Source organism: Falco biarmicus, chromosome 4 (genome assembly GCF_023638135.1).
Source record: "Falco biarmicus isolate bFalBia1 chromosome 4, bFalBia1.pri, whole genome shotgun sequence".
Taxonomy (NCBI): Eukaryota; Metazoa; Chordata; class Aves; order Falconiformes; family Falconidae; genus Falco; species Falco biarmicus.
Genome location: NC_079291.1, coordinates 11,807,589 through 11,830,648, shown reverse-complemented (window position 1 = coordinate 11,830,648; position 23,060 = coordinate 11,807,589). Strand labels below are relative to the sequence as shown.

The following is a 23,060-nucleotide window of genomic DNA, read 5'->3' as shown; positions in this document are numbered from 1 at the left end:
TGAGACCACATACCAGAGTACTATTCCCATGGAATATTCTGGTGATATTCATAAGCAGCAAGTGTTGAGACCTTCAGCTACAACGTAGGACTTAATTCCTGTGCCTGGGGGGGCGGGGGGGGACAGTGGTGCTCTGGCTCCATTTGACATGTCCCCTACGCTGTGGAGCGTCCTGGCACGTCCCCCTGGCAGTGTCACCTGCCAATTACCCCTCCCAATTGATTTTATTCCGCACCGAGTTCGAAGAAATCCCTGCTGAAATGAACGGCATGCTTTTCTGTTGAATCGATTAAATTTATTTTTCCATTCGCCCAATTACGCAACCAATTTGCTTACCTAACTGACAGCTGCTATCGGGAAGCGGGAAAACGTGCTGCATGTTACGGAAATCATGCAAATCCCCCGAGGGCAGTGAGAGCGTTAACTTGATTTAAAGCTTCACTGAACTACAGATCTTTCCTGAACCCCGTCCGCCCTCTGTTAACCTGTTCCGCCTGGAAAGGCAGCGGGTCGTACGCACGTAACCCCGGTCCCTAGCAGGGCACCGGACGGCATGCCCCAGCATCAACCACCTGGGAAGAAAACCCGGCGTATAGATGGAGGTATACGCGGAGCGCTACGCTAGGAACGGCAGGGAAAGAGCTCCCGCTCTTCCGCGCTGGCTCCCGCACCCGTCCGGCCGGCCGGCGGGGGGGCAGCGGCAACGCCTTCAAGGGTCGCAGCGATCGCTACAACGGGTTTGTTCCGCCCAATTCTCCGCACGCCGGCCCGTAGCGCTTCCGCAGGGCCCCGCCGGCCGCGCAGCGGGCAGGGCACCAGGCTGCGCCTGCGCGGGGCGGGGCGCGCAGGCCGGGGCGGGGCGGGCGGGGTCGGGAGCGCAGGCGCGCGCTGTTCCCACCGCCCCCGGCCCCGCCCCCGGCGGGAATCCCCCTCGCCCGCCGCGGCGCTGCCCCGCCCCCTCCCGCCGCTCCGGGGCCGTCGGCGGGGGCGGCTGCGCCAGGGGATGGGGGGCCGGGTCCCGGCGGGCGCTGTCCGGCCGTGGCGGTAAGCGGGGCCGGGGGCCTCGGGCTCCTCCGCGCGGGGCGACGCCGCGGAGCGGGGAGAAAGGGAGGGGGCGGGGAAGGCGGCGCGACCTCGGAGGACGGCGTGAGGCCGGGAGCGGGCGAGGGGCAGCTCCCGCCTGCCCGTGGCGGGCCCGTGGGCGCGGAGCGGTACGTGCGGGCGCGCACGCGCCGGTGCGGGCCCGGCAGGTAACGGCCGCCCGGCCCGGCCGCCCCCCTCCAGCGGCGCAGCCCCCGAGGCCGCCCTGGCGCGGCAGAGCGCCAGCCCCTGCGCGTGTTCGAGCCCCGGGCACCTGCCCGGCGCCGCGCCCGAGAGCCGCGGCGGGCGGGGGCTCCTTGCCGCGGCGCGGGGGGCCCGTGGCGCCTGGCGCACCCCGCTCCCCGCCGGCGCGGGGAAGACCTGTCCTTCCGCGCGTCGTGTGGTTCTGCCAGGGCTGCGTGAGCGGCGGAGCCGCCGGGGCCTGCGGGCCTCCCGCAGCGGGCCGGGCCGGTCGCCTCACGCCAGCCAGCCTGTGCCCTGCGCGCTGGCACCGGGCTCGTCGCCGTGCGGTTTCCCCGCCGCGCCGCGGGGGTCAGCGCGGGTGAACCCCTGAGGTGAACGGTCCGGGGGCGCGGGTGGGGCGGGCGGCGCGTTCCTACCGGCGTCTGCAGGGTGACTGCGGGGCGGCCCGTGTCCTGCGCCGTGCTGGCCAGCCCCTCTGAGCTGGCGGCAGGTGACACGCGAGACCGGAGGCTCTTGTTTACCTCAGCCATGTAACAGTTTCTCGGCGGTTAATAGAGCATTTAAAACAAGAAACAATGGTGGTTTTGTCCGGTTATATAAAGTGCCGCCGTAGATTAGTGAGATTGCTGGGTTTTTCCATCGTCTATCCAAATCCCTGAAGCTAAAATTACAGACGGAGAAATGTTTTATTACCAAAGGGCTTGTTGATGTACTTAAGTTAGCTGATGATTAGGACTGCTGCTAGAGGCGAAATTATTATTGCCTTTCCCACCTAGTTGAAAATCGGAAATTGGAAGACAAAAATTGAAAGGCGTTCTGGGGATATTTTACCTCTGCCTATTTTTTTTTTTTCTTCTCACTATTTGCTCACAAATACCTAGTAAAATATTTGGTAAACAGTTTACATTCTTAGTTAAGTATATTTGTAGCAGTAAGATGCAATGCTAAAACTTCCAATGTCTTGGAAAACTGTCATATGAGCTATTGTGCTGTATTGGAACCAGGATGGTATTTCTCTGATAACTGCTCATCTGAGGTGCTTGAAAATGGCAACGTGTGGGCCGTTAGTGGGGGCATGTTATTTTCAAAAATGCAAAGAAAAGTATATTTAAAAATAAAAGTGCATGAAAAACATGAGGAAAACATTGCCAATAGGGGGCTACCCTCATAATCCCTAATAATTAGGTCTAAGTTTGCACTCTGACAGGCTAAGTGGTTTATCTCCTCTTGGAAAACGCTCAGATACACTTGTGTAGTGCAGAAGTTACTAGTAAAAATTTTGAATTCATTTTTATGGATGCCAGCAAACTTTTGGTAAAGATTTCAAGGCATTGTTGTGTGGCAGTGCCATTTCCTTTGTTTTTATCTTGCACCCCCATAAAATCATTGGTGTACCTATTTTAAAGTATTATCATTGTTTGAAAGTTTTGGACTCAGGGGAGTGAAAATTTACATGGCATTTACTTGCTCTGTGTTTGTCCTGAAAGCAAGCTGCCTCTTTTTGTTTCTATACTTCAAGACAAAAACTGAACATCAGGAAGAGCAGGAAACATTTGCAATTAGTTATTTCTTAGGGGGATTTTTCTTAACTGGAACATCTTTAATTAATCTTCCAATCCAATTATGGTAACTACTGTTAATATTTGTAAGACACTGTTAGTAGAGGAAACTGAAAACATTCTTACAGAAAGCTTTTAGGTTTTATGTGTGATTTCGCAATTTTGTACTACTGTTGTGACTTTAAAAGTTATCACCTAGGATTTAGAAAATGCACTGATAAGTAACAGGGGAAAATACTCATGTCCGTTACTAAATAGGATTTTTTCTTTTTTTATTTTTTTCCACAGTGAGTTAGTGGATGGCTGAAAGTTGGCTTGACCATTGGAATTGCTGAAATGTTCTGCTGCTTAAGAGCCGTGAGAAGGTATAGCATGTTGCTGACCTAATTTACCTTTAACATATGTTTAAGTGTGTACTTATGGCTTGCATATATGTAAAACTGGTGTGGTCTTCTTGTTTAATGCTTATTCCTTTGGCTTTCTCATCTTTACAGCTTGAAGCTTTCAACAGAACATCCACAGCTGAAAATCCCCAAAGGCATATGCCAGTCCTCGAGTGAGACATTAAAAAGGCTCTCAACAAAACCAGGGTTTTAAAATAGTTTAAGTATGAGAAAAGGGCAGTCTAAATCTGAATATGATATCAAATATATTACTGCATTATTGAGTTATTAAAGCTCAGTGTTTCAAAATGAGTGAATATATCTCTAATAAGGAGCTTAATTTAACAAAGCTTTTCAGTGCCAAAGCTATAAGCCAAAAATTTAAACTTCAGAGAGAAGTGAAGAAAAAGTAAAAAAGAAAGTTGAAGGGAATTATTTAATCAATAAATTAAATCGCTCCTACAGTATGATTGCATAATATGTTCTAGTGGAGATTGTGTTTCATATCTTTCATGAAGTGGAGACGGCTGTTCTCAAAGTGCTTATGACCTTGATTTTAACACAAAGCCTTTCTTGGCCCTTAAAATCTAAATGAAGCTCATGGAAAAATTATTGCTCCTTGTGAGTGAAGCCATAAGCATCTTTCTTGCATTTTTTTCTCTCTGAATTCATTTTAATTCACTTATTTTGTCACTTCACTTGAAGGATGCCTCAGAGTTCTGTCTTTCACCTTCAGTAAATGAATTCTTCCTTCTGTCACGCAGACTAATTTTGGCCTTTGAGCGTCTCTCTTTTAAGCAAGTTCAAAATAGACTTTTGGCTGGAATCCTGAGCCTTCCTGCTAGCATGGCAGTGTTGTTTAGATACAAAACAAGGGAACTGGAGTTAACCATACTTGGCCATTCGTCTTGTAAAATACCAGATGGAAGTTTATGATTAATAAACTTGCAAGTATGATTAAGAGTTTCCAGGTATGTTGGAACTTTTTTCCCCTAACTACTGGAAGCAGCATGCAGTGTAGTTCGAGAGTGGACGTGGGAAATAACGTATGAATAAGGTGAAGAGAGAAATATGCTTCTTACTTCCTCCAAGCAGTTGGGTCTAGGAGGATGTAGGTTTCTTGCACTGCTGTTAGTCAAAACTGCTATCAGACAGGTAGCTGGTTAATTTACTTTTTTGCCTTTGTTGGAAAATTAGTGTTTTTTTCCCTTTTTACTGCTTTGTACCCACTTGCTACCAAAAAAAAAATTTCTGCTCTTTCTTTTTTTTTTTTTTTTTTTTCCCCTCAGCAGGACAGTTATTTTGGTATTTTTGCAATACAAAATGGTAAAGCATATGATCAGGTGGACTTTTATCCATTGTGCTTCGCTTCGTTTCTTGCCAGGTCACGTAGACTTTTTTTCTGCATCACTGAGCAAATCTAGCGTGTTCTTGTCATTGAGAGCCTTTGCTTTCCGTAAAAATGTGATACTGTGTGGTGCTTCACCATCTCCTGCTATTTTGAGTAGGATCATGGGCTATAGTGATGACTAGTCTCAAAGTCTGAGATGCAGCCAGCAAGGAGGTAGAAATGTTTGCCAGTAATACATTTTACCTTTTTTTTATCTTCCATTTAATCCATGCACATAAGTATTGGGTTTAGTCATAACCGTTTGAAATTTCATCAGTCTTCTTACATTACACATTTTCCATCCCACTTTTCTATGAAAACTTCTCATGTTTTCAGCATTCTGACTTTTCAGACCTACTAATTAAATATTTGCCCACCTCTTAGGCAGAAAAAGTTAGCTTTAACTACTTTCATGATTCTAATTGGAGAGTTGGAAATGTTGACAAAAAAAAGGTAAAGTAAGGGTCATTGCATCTGCTTGACAACTCAACTGCTGTCATTTACTGTTTGCCAAAATGAAAAATACTGTTTATTGTGTGAGCACAAATTTGGGGATTTTTTTTTTTGGTTGGGTTTTTTATTTTAATTCGTGAAAGCAGTCAAGAAATAGTCTCACATATTTCTGTGTCCAGGATAATTATTTGGTCTAGGATGCTGAACAAATAACTCTTTGTAAAACAGTCTTGTTTACCGTTACTAATAAGGTTGTTAGTTTTATGTGAATTGGAAGTAGCTTTGCCTCCAGTCTGCCATATATTTTCCTATTTGGGGCTTGCAGTTTGAATGGTACTGTGAGGAGTGGAACAGCATTGTATTGATTGACAGAGGGGAATCCCTACCCTTCTGAGCAGCAAACTAAAATGAACATTAATCACAGAGAAAAATGGTTGGACTGTTGGATTTGTTAGCCCATGAAATCAGCTGAAGGAGAAATCTATTATTAAATATTTACCAATTCACATTTTCTTGCTGATTTTATATATACTGTCTCTTGGTAATTAGTTTGCTGACCTGAGTATCAGCTTTGAGCTATGGCAGGAAATTTTGGTGGTCTTTAATTCAGAACTTGTTTTTCCTCCCACTTCAGTCTTCTGTTACGCAAGTGTCCTCATTGCAGAACTGTTGTTTAATGTATGCATAATTGGAGGTTATTTGATCTTTTGTACTTTCTGAACTTCCTAGAACAACTTCAACTTAACTTTTCCTAGCACAAAAAAATTTCTTGTTTTTCTCTATTTCAATGAAGATCAAAGGTCAGAAAGGTACTATGTTTTACTTGATGTCTTCTATAAAGGGAGTATGTCTGGGAAAGTAGATTTTATTTTATTTTTTTAAACAGACACAAGTGTGTGGACATTACAAACTAATGACGAACTTCTTTTGATTGAATTGTGATTATTATTCCTGGGTAAAATTTTATATTCTTTCGGCACTGCTTGAAAAATACTGGTTTTGGCTTTTTAACTTGGAGGTTCAAAAGTATGTAAGGCTTGGCTTTTAAGAGCAGCTTCAGCAGTAGCTATGAAAAATACCACTGAAGCCAGTCTTCATCATTCAGACTACTTGACTGGGGAATTTTTGTTTGAGCCTGCTCCGAGAAAGTACAGTGGAAAGTTATTGTACTTATTTACATGCCTGTAATCAGCCGTTAGCATTCACTATTTCTCAAATTTGTTGGATTTGCTCTATATAAATGCAGCTTTGTGAGTCGCAAGGGGAAAACCCCAGAACTGAGACTTCTAATACCGGTTTAAAATTATTGCAGCTGTGAATGTTTACTCCATTCTGTCACATTCTAATGCCGTTTATATCAGTTTGTCTCTTGGTTGCATCATATATAAACATTTTGTTATTTTATTAGGTTATGTCTGGAGAAGATACTGCTACAGTGCATTCTTCAGTCAAGAACTTTATCAGGAGCTGATGCCATCAATGCTCTCAGACCTTTCTATTTTGCTGTGCATCCAGATTTCTTTGGCCAGCATCCCAAAGAGAGGGTAAAAATCTTTTAGTATGCTTTCTTTGTAAATGTGTCACGTGTCAGGGATGGAAATTTTCGAGTTTTCCTGCAGTCAGAGACACAAAAGTAATATTAGAATTGAATATGGTTGTTACCAGAGAACAAAAAGATGCACTTTATTTTAAGTCCCTTAAAACACCTGTTACTTATTAGTCATATTTTCTGTTTAATTGTTATTAAACAAATATTGAATCCTTCCAGATTAATTTATAATACATATTACTTGCTTTGTCATAGTGAAATGCTCTGCATTATGTTTGAATCAATGGATTTCTTTAAGCTTGAAAGCCTTAAAAGTGGTGTTTTGGAATGTACAGAAAGTGCAAGTATGTACGTCATCCAATTTATTCATGCAAGATAATTCATTTATGCTGAGAATATGAACTATATCACTACTTATTAAGAGCAGCTGGCAGTTTGTAAGAACTAATTCTGCATGTAAGATTAAAAATGTTTAGATGAAAAATGGCCAAATTCATCATCTGTAAGGTTTGTGGGGGTTTGGTTTTTGGTTTGTATTTTTTAAACAGGAAGTGAATGAAAACTCTCTGAAGAGGTTAAATGGCTACTTGGAGAACCTACAGAAACCAGGATTTCGCTCCTTTAAGCCAACTCAGCTTACGTTTTATGTAAGAGAAAGAGAACCAAACTCTTCTAATGTTCAAGAATCCTTCAGTGCTTCAGGTGCTTTTATATCGTGCAGAATGCATCTTCCTGTATTGAAACTTTTTCAGACCATAACTTAGCCTTGTGCCGTCATAATGACTTTCCGACTAAATAAAATCCTGTCAAACCATGAAAATATGTATTAAATATGCCAGCTAGAACCATGCAAGTAATTAAACATCTTAAGCTTTAAAAAACATTGAAAGAATAAGAAATGACAAAGTTGAGGCCAAGTTACAGTATGAGAAAGTAAAAAAAAAAACAACTCCTAAGTTGATGTCAGTGATTTTTCTGCTCTTAATACTGTTGTCTTGTCTAGCTGGAACAACAGTTGGGTCCTTGTGTTCATTGCAGATAATGTGTAGTACACAATGTCAGGATGTTTGTAGGGTCAGTAGGAACTTACTGTGTAAGCAGAAGTTGTAGGATATCTGAAGCTTCAATTTACCACATTGTCTCTTAGCTTTGAGACTACAGAAAATATTGCTGAGTTTGGATTACTGGTTTTGATTAATTTTATTCTATGTATTTGGTCTGATGTACCAATATGCCTTACCTAACAGATGAGTTTTATGTTCTGTATACTGCTCATAAAAACACTTGAGCAAATTGTGAGGGACTCTAGTGCTAGAAAACAGTCATACCATTTTTCAAGAAAATAGTAGTGTTTTGTCCAGTGTACTTAAAATAAGAGTTGAACTGGCAGCTGTTACACTCTTGAGTCTACTTGCTTGCTGTCTAATGGGGCAGTTAGGCCTAATATCTAAGTGATGGGACTTAATTTTAGCCAGTGTGCAAGTGTAATGTTTTGTTCTGAAGCTGCTGTTGCTAGCCTGTGAAGAGCTGTTGTAGTGTGGCGTTTCTACAGTAAATTATATCCAAAGTGATGATCAGTAATAACATGAGTTGTGTAGAGCTGTTGGACAAAACTGCCAGTGCTAAAGCAAAAGCATCCATTCTTGGGTTATGCTGCATCTGTAGCTAGTTTTCCAATTTGTCCAGTGATTCAGGTAGTTAAAACAGCTCTATTTATAATTTTGGACACATAACAGTTTTAAATGTTAAACTGCACATGAATTTTGCAGCGAGTATTGAAATGACGATATCATAATTTCTGACTGTGTACGTCTTGTTTGGGCTCTTGTAAGATGAGAGAGATGTGGATGCATTTAACATAATTTCAATTAAATAATACTAATTGTGGGACTTGTATTTTATAGGATTTCGAGCAGTCAGTTTTACATTACATACTAGGGATCTCCTGAGCACAGTATTAGATATTCTCAACTCCTGCAGTTTATCTACGGAGCATATTCAAAGTCTGAATGTGAACTCTCAGCCCCACAAGGAATCAAAAAGCACAGTGAACAGACCTATCAAATGGGATAAGACTTACTATTCATTTACTGGATTCAAGGATCCTGAGGAGGAACTAGAACAAGCCCAGAGAGTGGAAACAACTTTAATGTATGTAAAGCTTTTATTTAACTGGTATTTTGTAACCTAAATTGGTCTTATACTAATGCTAAGGGTTTTTAGATGCTACTGATAAACATTCTGAAAACAACACAAAACCTTATTGCCCAACATGTAATTCTGTTCACGCTTTTTATAATTAAAGAGAGTTCAGGTGAGCTCCTGGGATAACTAGTGCCAGCTAAGCTGAGGCATTCTTGCGTTTTCGCACATCATTAATGTTTGGTCAATCTGGTCTTGGTTGATCTTCGCTTTTCAGTGTTGTGGAATATTGGTGGCGATTCAGTAGAAGGCAGAGGTTCCACTTGCTTCAAACCTTAGTGCTGTGCTCCTGATTTGTTGTTCAGTATACCAACATTAATATTTAAATTGAGGCAATTAAAAATTCTGAAATTGCATTAAATGCAGCATATTGTGCATTAGAAGTCGGTTGTTTATAAAATCTTATGTGCATATTTTGTGGAAGGGTGAAAAATACTGCCTTGAAAAATTTTGTAACAATGAGACTTAGGTGCCATTTGAAATAAATGCAGAACTGTGGTGGTAGTATCTTCAGAGCATCATACTGCCTAGCACCTCTCAAATAAAGCTACTATAATATATGCTACTGTAAAACACTTAACTGAGATTTAACATACTAGAAAATATTTTTACTTATTTCTACACGTTTACAGGAAATGCCACAAACAGTTACATATTAACAGTCTGGTTTTAATACCTAGCCGTTTGGCACTGGGCCTCTCTTCTTCTGAGTTTGAATTTTTTTGCTTAGAATACAGTGTGAGAATGGAAGTATTTCTTTGTTAAAATACAAGTATGAAAATAAGTTTATGATACGAACAAAGGCTAAATCTCTTAAAGTAGCATTTTCCTAGAAATAGAATGATCTACTTATTGAAAGTTTTAGATGTACTCCATGAATCATGTTTGCCTGGTTGTGATTATTGACAGAAGAACTGTAAAACTTTGACCTGCTTTATCTATGTTCATCCCAGCTCTGTAAGAGTTACCTAACTTAGCCCCTCAGTACCATCTCCCTTATTTGATAGTCGACTATAATCACTTTGGTGGTTTGGTTTTTTTGAAGATGCCCCCCTAAATCACATTAATCTGCTGCTCTACACCTTTCACAGCCCTAAGTCTTACAGCTGGAATGTTGTCAGTGTCTTTTGGTTCAATTTGATTCCCTAGTCCCCCTCAAAAACATTAAGCACCAGGTATTCCTTTGCAGATATCTTAAGGTAAACCATTGCAATTTCAGTTTTTGTCCTCTACCTTTAAAAACCCCTTTACCTAGTAAACTGAAATAAAATCTTAATGTTAACAGTAAGAATTCAGTTAGTTGTACTGTTTTCATGACAGATAATACAGCATGCCTCTAATGTTAGTTTTTTCCTCTTCTTTCAGATCCTGGCTAGATGATAATGAAGCAAGTGCGGTAAAAAAACTGAAAAAGAGTTTGCCACTTAGAAAAGAACTAGAACGTTTAAAATTTGAGCTCTCTCATCAACTCCAGCTCTCAGATATCAGGTAATAAGTTAGATCAGTCGGACTCGGATTAAGACAGTCAAAGCCAGGAAGTATTGTGTAATACTATGCCATGAGCTGTAGAAGCCTATTCCAGCAAAACAGCTACATTTCATATATGTAAAAGTGTTATTGCACTGAATATTTTTCTAGAAGAATTCTATGGGGACAAAAGTTTCCTGTTACAATCTGCTCAAAAAGACCTAGTGTTTGTAACTAATAACATAGGCTCCAGTTGAGACAAACACCTAAACACTTGAAAATAGGACCTCTGTCTGTGCATTAGTTTGGGTGTTTTCCTCAATGAAATTGCTTTTGCTGAATTCAGGTGAATATCTACAAAGGTAACTAGATTAGCAGTGAAATGCAGCTTTGCACATGGTACCTATTGACATCCTGTGAAGGCTTAATAAAAATGTTGTTCTTTTTAGTGTCTCGTTCCCCACACTCCAGAGGAGGAGGATATTTGCCTGAAGGGGCTGAGTACAGTTGGTAATCTTGATTCTTCAGAATATTTTCCAGAAAATAATTTATGATCCTTCTTTAAATTTTGTCCCTTCGATTGAGGATGTTCTGAAGTGGAATATTCAGGATGGGAAATGACAGTGAGGGTATTCAATAATGGAAAAATAAACTTTGCGGATTATTTCAAGGAGTAGTCTGTTAAGTTCTTCTTTTAACCAGGAAAAGGGAGAGTTGGAGCTTCTGAAATCATGCTTTTGTCCTTTCACTCTGTAAAAAGACCCTGATTTCCTTTAAGCTGAAGCAGTGTTTTTTAATGCAATTTCTAATTATCTGCAACTGTGCTTTGGTGGGAGTTTTAAGGTTTCTGAAACAGTCTTCGGTATTAGAGGCATAGGTTTGGTTCTGTTCATGGCTTGAATTTAATTTTCTTATAATTTGTGCTTTTAAAATGCACTAAAACTATTGTGTTCCAATGAGGCGTTACTAACCTTCCAAGAGTTACATTGTCATAATTCAAAAAGGAATGTGAGTGTAGAAATCTGACAAGCTAGTGTCTTAATAGGAAACTATATTTGCAATCCTGCAGCCTAATGCTAGTTTTCACAGAGGTTTAAAAAAGTAATAGGGTCACTGGCTTTACTCCATGTATAAGTTTAGGATGGCTGAAGAGAAGGTAGGATCTATAAGCCACCTTTTTTGCTCTCAGCAGCACCAGACAGGAATTTTAAGTGATACTGACTTGGGTTACAATAGACTGAGTTGCCTCCTAAGTGCCGTGGCACAGTGCCATTCTCTGCATCCCAAAGAGTGGTTCTTTGCCAATTAGGTTTCCCTAAATGAGATGATGTGGGTTGACCTCAGCTAGCAGCTAAGTACCTACCCACACAGCTGCTCACTCATACACCCCCATCGGGATGGGAGGAAGAGAATAGGAAGAGCAAAAGCAAGAGAACTCATGGAGCAAGGTAGAAGTTTTAATAGGTGAAGTGTAGCAAAGCTGCATGTTCAAGCAAAGCAAAAGGAGGAATTAATTCATTACTCCCTGTTGGCAGGCAGGTGTTCTTCTGGAAAGCAGGGCCCCAGCATGTGTAGTGCTTGCCTGGGAATACAAACACCATAACCATGAGGGTCCCCCCTTAGTCCTCCTTTCCCTGAGCATTTATTGCTGAGCACAACATCATACGGTCTGGAGTATCCCTTTGGTCAGTTGGAGTCACCTATCCCAGCTGTGTCCCCTCCCAGCTTCTTGCCCGCTCCAGCCTACTTGCCAGTGGAGGGGGCAGAGTAGGAAGAAAAAGCGAGAACCTGGACACTGTGTCAGTGCTGCACAGTAGCCAAAACAGTGGTATGTTATCAACCTTGTTTTAGTAAAAAATACAAAACACGGGACTGTTAATGAAGAAAATTAACTCCATCCCAGACAGGCCCAGTACAATAAGGAAATGGTAATTTCCCATTTTCAGACAGTTTTATGTCAGCTAGAAGTTTGTTAAAGGGTGTAATTTTTCAATACGCTGGGACAATTTTACAGTTTAAATGCTTCTTGAAATTGTTAGGAGTTTGTCTTACCTTTCTGGTGGAAGAGATGTCAAAGCTATTGTATATTGAAGTCAGCAATGTGACACCTGGCTCCTGTAAGGTTTAACGAAAATTATTCCACTGTGAAATATGAATATATAGACAGCAACTTGCTGCTGGAATCTTAATAATGTTCTGGGCTAGGAACTCGAAGAAAAAGAAAAAAAAGAGATGGTCCTTATATACGGTATTTGCTCCTCTAGACAAACATTACACAGTGTACAACAAACTGCATGCCACATGACAGCTGAATACTGTTGCTGTTTACTTACAAATCCCTTATTGGGAGAGAGATTTCCAAGTTGTGTTCTGTCTACTGGGTTTTATATTTATTTTTTCATATGTCTGATTTTATTCCTTTGGAGGGAGGGGTGTTGGTTGGTTGGGCTTTTGGCACTCACTTTAAGAAAGATTGAAATTTTATTTAGGTGTTTTATCTGTCCAAATAGCATATGATGCAGACAGCTTTTCAGTAGGCCTTTGCTTTTATTACAGTTGGAGTGCTATTTTGTTTGAGTTATAAAGTTTTCAGCTGCTCTCGAGTTCTGTGAATTATTTTTTTTTAATAATGTTGAGAATGAAATGCTTTCAATTATATTTTTATGTAGGTGGCAGAGAAGCTGGGGTATTGCTCACCGCTGTAGCCAACTACACAGTCTAGGTCGATTAGTCCAACAGAGACCTGAAGTATTAAAGAATGTTAAAGGTATTTCTGTTGCTTGTTTCATATATCCTAATACAGTATTGATTCAGAGATGAGCATGAGTCTTCTGTGACAAGGGAGCTCCAGTTCTTTTCATGAATGCTTTTGATAACTGCAAAAACAAGCCTGCCAGCCTTACTGAAAAGCTGGTAAGAACTGACATTTTAAGCTACTGGGTATTTTTTAAAGTGACCTTTCCTTACAGTGTGTTTGCTACATCCAGCTTCTATTTTACACCTTAATAAATGCAAACTGAGCGAGTTGAAGGCACTAGACTTAGTACTAGCAATGATAGTAAAAAAACCCTCTGAAAGGGTGGAGGTAGCGGTAGCTTCTTACCCATGTGAGTAACATGAGTAGCTCTCTGAAGAGTCAATATAAGGAGGGCTTCCTAGAATACCTTTAAAATCTATTTTGTCTTCTCTTATCATGCATGTTCTGTAAAATACCTATATTAAAGTTAGTATTTTCTCAGGAAAAACTGAAATACTCTGTAAACCTGACCTACCATTCTTCTCATGCAGCTGTTTGACCTGTGGCAGTAGCTGTTTGCTCTAATTGTAACTCCACATTTTATGCCTGTCTGCAGATACTCAGTTTTGAGTGGCTTTCAGTTGAGGGTTCACCTAATCCTTTGTCAAAAGACAGAGTGGGTAGGACAATAAGTAGTTGTTGTAAATTGTATCAAGTTTCAAATTAGTTTCTTTACCTGAGCATGCTAAGGATTTAAAGTGCTAGAAAAGTCTGTCTTGTGAATCTGTTGTAGTCTCCACCTTTGAAGATCTTTAATAATATACTGGACAAATACACAGGTACCGTTGATCTTGCCTTGGGGTACAAGGATGGACTAGATGCCTTCAAGTCAGTGTTGCTCGCTCTTAAGGATTTTGGAAGACTGATTTCTGAAAGCAAGAGCTTCTGTTTAAGCCTTGTCTTGTAGATTAATACATCCCACTGAAGACTTTTCTTGTGGAAGTTTATTTTAATAAACAGTTGCCTGTGCTTTTACCCTAAAGAATTCTTGAGGATATTTGTACTTTGCTTAAAAAAACCATACTCAGACTCAAAGCTGACTTGTCCCCCCAGAAGTAAACCTAGTATTATCCTTTTGTTGTCTCTATTATTTCTTTTAAAAAAGAGCAAAAACCTAATGTGAAAGCATTTCTTGCAGCTTGCATGTTGCAGAGAGTTCTGTGGAAGCAGTAGTTCTCTGACCAACTTTTACCTTATTTATATATACTTTAAGTGTACAGCATGTATTTCCTACTGCATACGTGATTTGTACAGTTTCTTTGACTATGCTGTCTGCTGAGATTTTCTATTTTAAAAGTAGTCTTTGTAAGAAAAAAAGTCCAGTTAACTGAAAAAAAATCTATTGAGTTTAAACAGGGACAAGGCAATGCTAAGTAAAGTTTGTGTGAAAAAATTCTTGAGCTGGAGTTTTCAAGAATCACTCTTTCAAATCTTGAGAATAACAAAAACACCTGCTTGTGTGTCTTTGTGCTGTAGAAATGTGTTGTTCATGACAAGTTACTAGCTTAGCTAAGCCTTAAATAGTGATAGGAATAATTGCAATAACCTAAATTAGTAAAGAGTTTTGTTCAATCTTCAGGGCGCACGGTGGTATTTACAGACCGTTCAGGTATGAGTGCAGCAGGCCACGTAATGCTGGGAACCATGGATGTTCACCATCACTGGACCAAAGTAAGAAGATTTCCAAGTAAATGATACTGCCTCTTGTTATGACATCCTCTTTTACGCTATAACCAAAATATTAATTGGTGCAGATAACTGATGAGTAATTTAAAGCAAAGACATAGCTAGTATGTTTAGCATAACTGTGTACATTGCATTCTAAATTTAATCCTGTGATATACTGTTACTAACAGCAATCTTTGTCAGGTTTTTGCTGCTGCTTTCACAAACCAATCAGTCCTACCCCTGATTAGGTACAAAGAAAAATAATGTTATGCAGCGTTCCAGTGCAGTGAGCACCGGCAGAATATTTCATGATCCATAAAGAGCTCATTCCCATGAAGAATGTAAAAATTTTATTCAGATTTTTTGTAAAAATGGATTTAAAGGGAGTTGTGAAGTGATCATTTCAGTCAATGGCTGCTAACCAACCCTGTCACTCCAATTTGTTCTTTTAGGCAGGTAATGTGTGCGTTGCAGAAATCTAGTGACTATGTGAATTCTGCTGCTGCTTGGGTAAAGTTCAGAGTTGACAAGCTTTCTGGCACCCTGAATGATAAAGTATTATATGCAAAGGACCACAAATAAAATATGTAATGATGTCAGCGTGTCCATGCAGGAAATTTTCTGGAATCTGGTTGCTGAAATATTATTGATAGTTCTACAAAAAAAATATTCCTTTGTAAAGGAGATAACTGGTGGCATTTCACAGTTGGGAATTTCACCTAGCTAGAGTATTGGAATATTCTATTTCTGTATTCCAATCAATGGATAATACGAAAATTTAGCTCTCAATCCAAAGCTTCCTCTGGTGGTTGCTTGAACTTTTGCCTGTGTGTGTTTCACTGAGGGAGAAGATAAACCATGGTTTGTTAATGTGAATGATTTACAGAGAACTTAAACTGAGAAACTAGAATTTAATGCAAAACTTTCTACTCTGAGACTTGAGAGTGTTGATAGTAATTGGAATAAAAGTGTTCTAATTATAAAGACTGTGTCCCTTGAAAAGAGAATTTATTCCTCTTTCAAACCTTTGCTGAGGGGTTTTCTGAAGGGGTCGTGTTTCTGCACAAAGTGTTGTGCAGATGGGATGATGTGGTGATGGTGTTTGCTTTGGAAGACAGAAGGGTATGTATTTGAACCTGAAATCAAAGGCTTTTATTTTCAAATGCACTGAGGATCAGGTTAAATGAGACACAGAAAAAGTCTGTGAAAACCTTTTTGAGGTTGGTTAGCTGCTTGGTTTTTAGAGAGCAGAATTTTTTTTTGTCTAATATTAATGTACCAATATTTTTGAAAGCAGTCCTAACAGCTGTTACTTTTGTTACTAATTATTAGAAGAAGGAAGCAGCAGAATAGTGTTCAAGTCAGCCTGTAGAATGCTTGGTCAGAGGTGCAATATTCAGAGGATTTTTGCAGGTTTTCTCTGTAACAAATGCAAATGCTGAACCAATGGATTTTACTGTGGCAAAAGCTGTTCTGATTCTGCTTCTCTTGGGTTTCCAAGGAGATTATTCTGAAATCACTTGAGGTGTTCCAGCAGCAGTATTTTTTGGGATGGAAAACTACGTTGTAGTAATAACTAGGTAGAAGATAAGTAGTGACTACTACTACAGACTTTTCACTTGTTGCCCTGTTCCAGCCTTCTCCCTGTCACACCTTCTGTGTCTTTACTCACAAGTCTGATCACTTCTTAACCTTTTCTCGTATAGGTTTTGTAGATGAGAAATCTGGGACCTTTCTCCTCTCCCTTCAGACTCAAGATAATCCAAACCCTTGGGAAAAAACTTGTTTCAGTAACAGAGACTTCTCTTTTTTAGGAGTTCATATAAATTACACCGGCAAAACCACTTTTGACTGGAATAGCTCTACTACTATAACTGCGGTGATAAACATTTTATGTAGGCCTCAGATTATAAACTTTTTTTATCTGGGGCTATTAATTTCTCTCTCTAGAGAGAGAAAGAGGACATCTGTCAGTTTTGTTTAGGGCCTTTTGGTGCCTTTATAGTATAAAGTAAATACTCAGAATAATTACAGTCTTATTCCACTATGTCTTGCCCTAAAATGTATATACTCTATATTTCTGATTTTTGGTGTTCTTTGAATTTTATTTTTCCCCCTTCCTTGGGTTCCATGTTTACTTTAAGACACTCTTCCTTTATAGTTTCATGGGGATGGGGGTAGTTCCTTAATTTTAAGTTTTATGCTTTGTAACATAGAAGATGTTCGTTTGTGTGTGCACAGATTTTTGAGAGATTGCCAAATTATTATAAACTTCAGAAAAGGCTGCTCTTCTTGGAAGACCGGATAAGCCAACTTCTGGGAGGCATACAAGTAATATATATTGAAGAACTGCAACCCCTATTGACTCTAGAAGAGTACTACGAGACTCTAGATTCTTTCTATAATAAATTACGTGACAGTAGACTACCTTTTCATCCTCGCAGTCTGCGAGGCTTGCAGATGGTTCTGGAGAGGTAGGTATTTGCAGGAAAGTTTCTTCCTTTTAGAGCTTTAGTCTTCTTTTTTATGGTTACACTGATAATTACTCTCACTATGAAGAAAACTAATATAATAACGGATTTTCGTTATGTCGAAGTCTTTTTGTTTGTAAAGGTTTTAAGTGCCTTTTTATGGGTTAAGAAGGAATCAAACTGAAGAAAATCCTGCTTAATTTCATGCAAGTTAGAGTCAAAGTTCTGTCTTTATCTTAGCAGTGTTCTGCTGTGTTAAATCAAAGGTTTTATGCTGTCAGGTCAACACTCAGCTGTGTATGATGGTGCTGCTGTTTATATTTTTTTTAGTATTGTTAAGAGTTAATTTTGACATGTAATTTTTAAAAAGCTTTATTTATGATGCTTATGTATTCTCATGAATCAAACTTGATTTTCTACCACTTATTCTGATTGTAATTAACCGATACTCTTTTTATCTTCAGAATTTGTTCTGAAAGTAATTCACGTAAATACTTGCATAAGAGAAAAAATGATACCTTGTTTTTTACTTCCGTCATGTTTCATTAGTGACAGGTATGCACCAAGCTTACATGAATTTGGACACTTTATGATCCCAACGGTCTGTGATCCAGCAACCCTTCAATGGTTTTTTTTTGCCAAAGCACAGGAGGCAAGGCATAATCTGAAAAGAAAGGAGGAGTAAGTGTTCATGTGTCTCAATATGTTTAGTTCATGAAAATCTTTGTATGTCATGTTTTATTTGGAGGAGGAGAACTCTGAAGAATGTATTCATGCTCTTGTAGTGGGGAAAAAACTTCTGCTTATAAAACAGAACTTTACCCATCAGCTTTACTAATTCAAAAATTTTAGCCTTCAGTGAACGCAAACAGTTATTGGAAAATACCCATCCTTCACCTTGTAGAAATAGTTGTACTTTATTCAGAAATAAGAGATCTTTGCTTACAAGATAAAATTACATAATTTTTTTACAATTAATTCCCCAAAGGGGAGGGGTTGGAATTTTTAAGGAAGAGACCTTTTTACTGAATAATAACAGCAGCAACCTCCTATTGACGTTACTCACATTGTGGCAAGAAAGCAGTAAAATCTAAAAATAACTTGAGACTGATTATAGAATTAATATTTCTAATTGTCAGTTAGTTGAGGAAAAGATTAATTAGTACCTAACAAGGGGAAGGAAAAAAATGGGGTAGAACAATGAGACAAATACCTCCTTGGTACTCTTTCACAGATGCGAGAGAGACAACAGTAGTGAGTCATAGTACCATACTTCAGTATTAAAGTTCATGACTTGTACTATCCATCAGAACTGTAATTTTTTTTCTTGTTCTTGTATGTTGTATGTGTCTTTGAGGATTAAGAGCATGAAGTAGAAACACTGGTTTTATTTTGAATAAAATACTGTGATAGATAACTGGGTATTATGTCCTTTTAGAGGTTGTTACTGCAAGTTTATTTTCTGCTTAGGAAAGCTTTTAATGAATTATTGAAGTATCACACTGTCATGAGTGTATACCTGATATATTGATTCAGATTTTTTTTGTGAAGGTGTTTTAGGCACGAGTCTTACTGAAGGCTGTAATATTTTAGCTCCGTTAAGACCTGATTACTTGGGAGGATGTGTTTTGGAGATAAACTTTGGTAAAACATGGAGGGTTTTTGGAATTTTTCCATAACCCTAGTCTAGCTTTGAAGTTAGATTATTTTTGCCATATAAGTTATAACTGCTGAATAGCTCTCTATGTAGCCGTCCATATGTGACAGCTGGGAAAGTATTGTCAGTAGAGATTGGGAGGGATGTTGTAGCCAGCGTATGCATTTGTGTCTGGGTTAACTCACTCTCCAAAAACCTCGCATTGCCCTACGTTATAAAGGCACTAATCCAGGAAAAATGTGGGGCTTCCCTCAGAGTGGAAGCAGCTGTGTTGTAAGAGCCAAGCTATGTATCTCAGCTTTTGTTGTGTGTTGGATGACTGCTGGTTTGTGTAACATAGTAAAGAACAACTATACTAGGTCATATTGAAGGTCTGTCTCCATCATCCATTAGCTTATGGAAAGTCTGTGTGAATGGGGCAAAAATGGTGGGTTTTTGTACTCTGTACTCCTTTCCAATTTCTGACTGACTGCACTTCAGAAAACTGAAGCTGGAAACATTGTCATGTTAAGAGCATTTAACAGATCATCTTTCCCCTCTGCCCCCCTTAGATGTTTAATCATTTATTGAGCTGATTTATACTTGTGCCATGGGGTATTTTGGAGCCACAAAACTGCAGCTGAATTACATGTAGCATATGTGTATGAAGGAGGGAAGAGGTGTTCTGTTTTATAGACCTACAGCCTGATGATTTAATTTGTCATTCTCTCTTGTTCTTGTGCTCTAGGAAATATAAAACCAGTCATTCTGTATTTATCACCTTTACTTTTTTGTGGATATGTCATATTTTGCCTTAATTGTCTCTTTGAGGCTGAAATCTCCTTTTCTACTTAATACTTCCTTGAACAGAACACATTCTGTACTTCTGACTTTCCTTAGCCTCCTGTGGTTGTTAAAGGGGCCCTGAGATAAAGGAAAATACTTTGAGATGTACTGGATTTACTTTGCACATGCAGATGAATGTTTTACATGCGGTAAATAGCACCGTGTAGCTGGAATTCTGTATGACCTGATGTACTGGGGAGTTTAAATGCTGCTGTTCTAGCAAGTTGTCTTATCTGTGTGGATAATGTCAGTCTTCTAGTAATGCAGGATTTAGTATGACTCTACTTCTTCCCTTGCTTTTGCAACCTATCAGTTTTGTATTGTGATAGAGGTGTAAACCTCCTTGTGGAAGTGACTAAAAATAAACCCACAGTTCTCACTGTGTGCAGCTAACTTTATGTCCTTCAGGGCAGCCTAAGGTTTCACGGAAGAGGAAAGCTTGGTGCTCAGCTGTTTGGGAAAGTGCTCAGGAGGGTGGCGTGAATACAGTCAGTAGGCAGGGTAGGCTTGCTCCAGGTTAACTCACTGGCTCAGTTCACCCCTGACCGCCAGGGCTGGGCTGGCTCTTGTACAGCCATCCGAACGCCTCAGCAGGGCGCAGTGCCTCGCAGGTACATGGAGATCCCGCACTGAGCTGTGTAAAGGGGGGTGTTAAGCCCCTACGGCACTGTTTTCACCTGAGTCAGATAGTCTCGGTAGCTGTTCCACCACGCTTAGCTTGGGCTGATTCCCGTCCCAGTGGCCCTGCAAACGTGCTCCTCTCCTGTTCAGCACAGAGTCTCTTGTAGAGCAGCACCGGTGCTGTTCCCCTAAGCAAGCTGGCTCTGGAAGTATGGCGATGTTAATGTGGCACAGTGCCTGAGCTAGGAAGGCTGGCTGAACCTGAACTGTCTCTACATTAGACGATCAGCCACCGTTCCAGTGACTTTTAATTAATTCTGCACATTAACTTTATTTCTGAGTAGTTTGAGTTTGCCATGTGGTGTCTTACCACTCTGTCTGGGGTGAATGGAAAAAATCATCTACGAGCTACGAATTCAGTATTCATAGAATCATTTAGGTTGGAAAAGACCTTTAATAGTTCTGCAATTAGTAAGTTATTGACACATTTAATATACATCAGGTAGCTGTACCTGTCATCTGTTGGTTTTGATGACGTGCAGAGTACGGATCTCAGTTAAAAAGACAGAGTAATTCCTAACATGATTTTATTCTTAAAGCTTACACTTTCAAGGTTGCTTAAGTACTTTCATCCCATACGTTAAAAATGGAGCTTCATAAGACTTCTCTGTTGGTATTTTTCCCTGTTTCCTGGTGACCAAAAAAATGTCATGGGCTTTCAAACATGAATCGGTAGGCATACTGTTGCCCATAGCCGTGAAAGCATGTTCAGTCTAGCCTCTGAGGTAGGCATGTGAGTATCAACCTGTACAAAAATCTCAGCTGTGCCATAGCTGTACATGAAATGACACCTTTGTTTACGTGTATATAACCTACAAATATACTTATTTCAGGGTGTTTCTTTTTTTTTAAGAGATTTAAGTTCTAATTTTGTCACTGTATGTTGTCTTCATTTGCTAGGATGATGATTACAGAAAAAGAGCTGATCGATACTTCCACTGAAAAATTTTCATTGGATCGGCTGTATAAGGAACCCAGTGTTTCCAGTGCACAGATGATAGATTGTTGTAAGCGACTGCTGGAAGAATCATTGCCGTACCTACAAGGCATGCACCTTTGCATATCGCATTTCTACTCTGTGCTGCAGGATGGAGACCTGTGTATACCTTGGAACTGGAAAAACTGAGGACATATCTGATAATCAGATGAATTGTTTATTTTCTGTAAGAGGCTATAAATATGGTTGGTTTTAAGAGTAAATTATTTAAATCTGTATTTTGATATCAGTATTCAACCCACAAATTTTCTTATAACTGCTGCTCAAGAAGTTTGGAGTCCTAGACAATTTGCACAGTACACAGTATTGCTAGTTCTGGGAAAGACATCTGTACATTCTCCATACTACTGTAGGAGTCCTGGTGTATTGTGAAACCACATTTTTGTAGCGAATTATGAAAATACATTAAATTGCAAGTCTGAAAATGGGCATGTGTATTTTTAATATACATTAATATCACCGAATAGATTATCATAAATAGTGAGTGCACTACTCAGACCAGGCATTACATGTTATCTTACGGGATTTACTGAATGCAGAAGTTGAGTACCTAAGTTGTCAGGTGGCAGTATTTCATATTGCTACCTATTACTGAATTAAAAAAAAAGACAAGGGGAAAAAACATCAGAGTATTTCTACTGTGTAGGATAAAGCAGTGCATTAACTTGGCCTCAAGAGTAGAGTTTCATGTGCTGGCCCAGTATTGTTGCCTTAGAATTTTGAAATACGCCAATTGTACTGTCTGCAGTTTCTTTAAAGGAGATGTCATTCTCTTCTTGTTTTCCGGCATTTGCTCAATAAATACAGACAATCCTCTTTACTTATGTTATAACAGATTGCAAATCCCATTCACAACACTTAAAAGCTGAGTAGTTTAATGTGACATCTAAGGAAAGGAAGCATTGGTTTATGTGGGATTGTCTGCAAGAATAAGCACTTCCCGGTGAGGGCAAGGAGTTTGCAGTAAGGCAAATGTGCATGGATTTTTACTGGTATGTTATTCCTTGAAAAAAAAATGAAATAAAGTGTGAATGTATATCAACACTTTCCTTGTAATACATGCCAAGATGAATTTTGTATTTTGGGTTACTATTTTGCAAAATCTCTTCTGAGAACAAACTCCTTCACGTTTCTGGACTGGAATTCACCTAAAATAACTGTAGAGGGGAAAAAAAAAATTGTCAAATCCTTACTTGTATTTTATATTTGTATTTAGCAGGGAAACTGTTGTGGGTCTCTGTTTTCTCCAGTTGCAAGGCTCAGTGTCAAGTTCTTTATTATGTTGTGAAACTTAAAAGAAAGACCCTGGCTGCCATCTCAGGCATGTCTGTTTGAAAGCATCAAGACACAAGCTGTGACTTTTATCAGGCCATTTATTCAGCCGAACAACTAGCAATTCCTGTATAGGTTCTGAAGATCAGTTGATAGTCTCTTTAAGTAGTTAACTTCCATTGCACGTTTCTTGCCCTGGCTCTGTCTAGGGCTGATGGTGCTGCCTGTGTCCCAGTTGTGCTAAGCCCATGGGCCAGCCCTGTCAGTTATAGCCTGGCAATATTCCATGCAACAGCTCTTGGAAACTAGGGTGTCTCAGGAATAAAAACTGTGTAGTAATTTTTTTTTTTTTTCCCTTGCTTGAGTTGAATGCCTCCTCACAGGTCCTTAGGCAAGAAGCAGCTG

General features: G+C 39.7%; 1 protein-coding gene across 4 annotated transcripts; it reads left to right on the top strand.

Annotated features, from left to right (window-relative positions):
- Positions 1-894: 894 nt before the first annotated feature.
- On the top strand, positions 895-21,808 carry TCAIM (T cell activation inhibitor, mitochondrial). Of its 4 annotated transcripts, none has more exons than XM_056335769.1 (11): positions 895-1,044; positions 3,132-3,208; positions 6,478-6,613; positions 7,167-7,320; positions 8,523-8,769; positions 10,186-10,308; positions 12,957-13,054; positions 14,664-14,755; positions 16,994-17,226; positions 17,773-17,904; positions 21,287-21,808. In XM_056335769.1, exons 2-11 carry the CDS (start codon positions 3,180-3,182, stop codon positions 21,510-21,512), a joined length of 1,470 nt encoding a protein of 489 aa, XP_056191744.1. In that variant the 5' UTR covers positions 895-1,044; positions 3,132-3,179; the 3' UTR covers positions 21,513-21,808. The 4 variants fall into 4 exon arrangements, with proteins under 4 accessions (XP_056191744.1, XP_056191746.1, XP_056191745.1 ...); XM_056335771.1 differs by lacking the exon at positions 895-1,044 and adding an exon at positions 1,193-1,211; XM_056335770.1 differs by lacking the exon at positions 895-1,044 and adding an exon at positions 1,512-1,655.
- Positions 21,809-23,060: the final 1,252 nt, after the last annotated feature.

What these genes read in the sequence shown, in the direction of transcription:
- TCAIM (XM_056335769.1), top strand. Translation starts at nt 3,180, where the DNA reads ATGTTCTGCTGCTTAAGAGCCGTGAGAAG. An exon ending in AGAGTGGAAACAACTTTAAT is followed by an intron (nt 8,770 to 10,185) that starts GTATGTAAAGCT and finishes CTCTTCTTTCAG; the next exon opens with ATCCTGGCTAGATGATAATG. An exon ending in AATCTGAAAAGAAAGGAGGA is followed by an intron (nt 17,905 to 21,286) that starts GTAAGTGTTCAT and finishes TTCATTTGCTAG; the next exon opens with GATGATGATTACAGAAAAAG.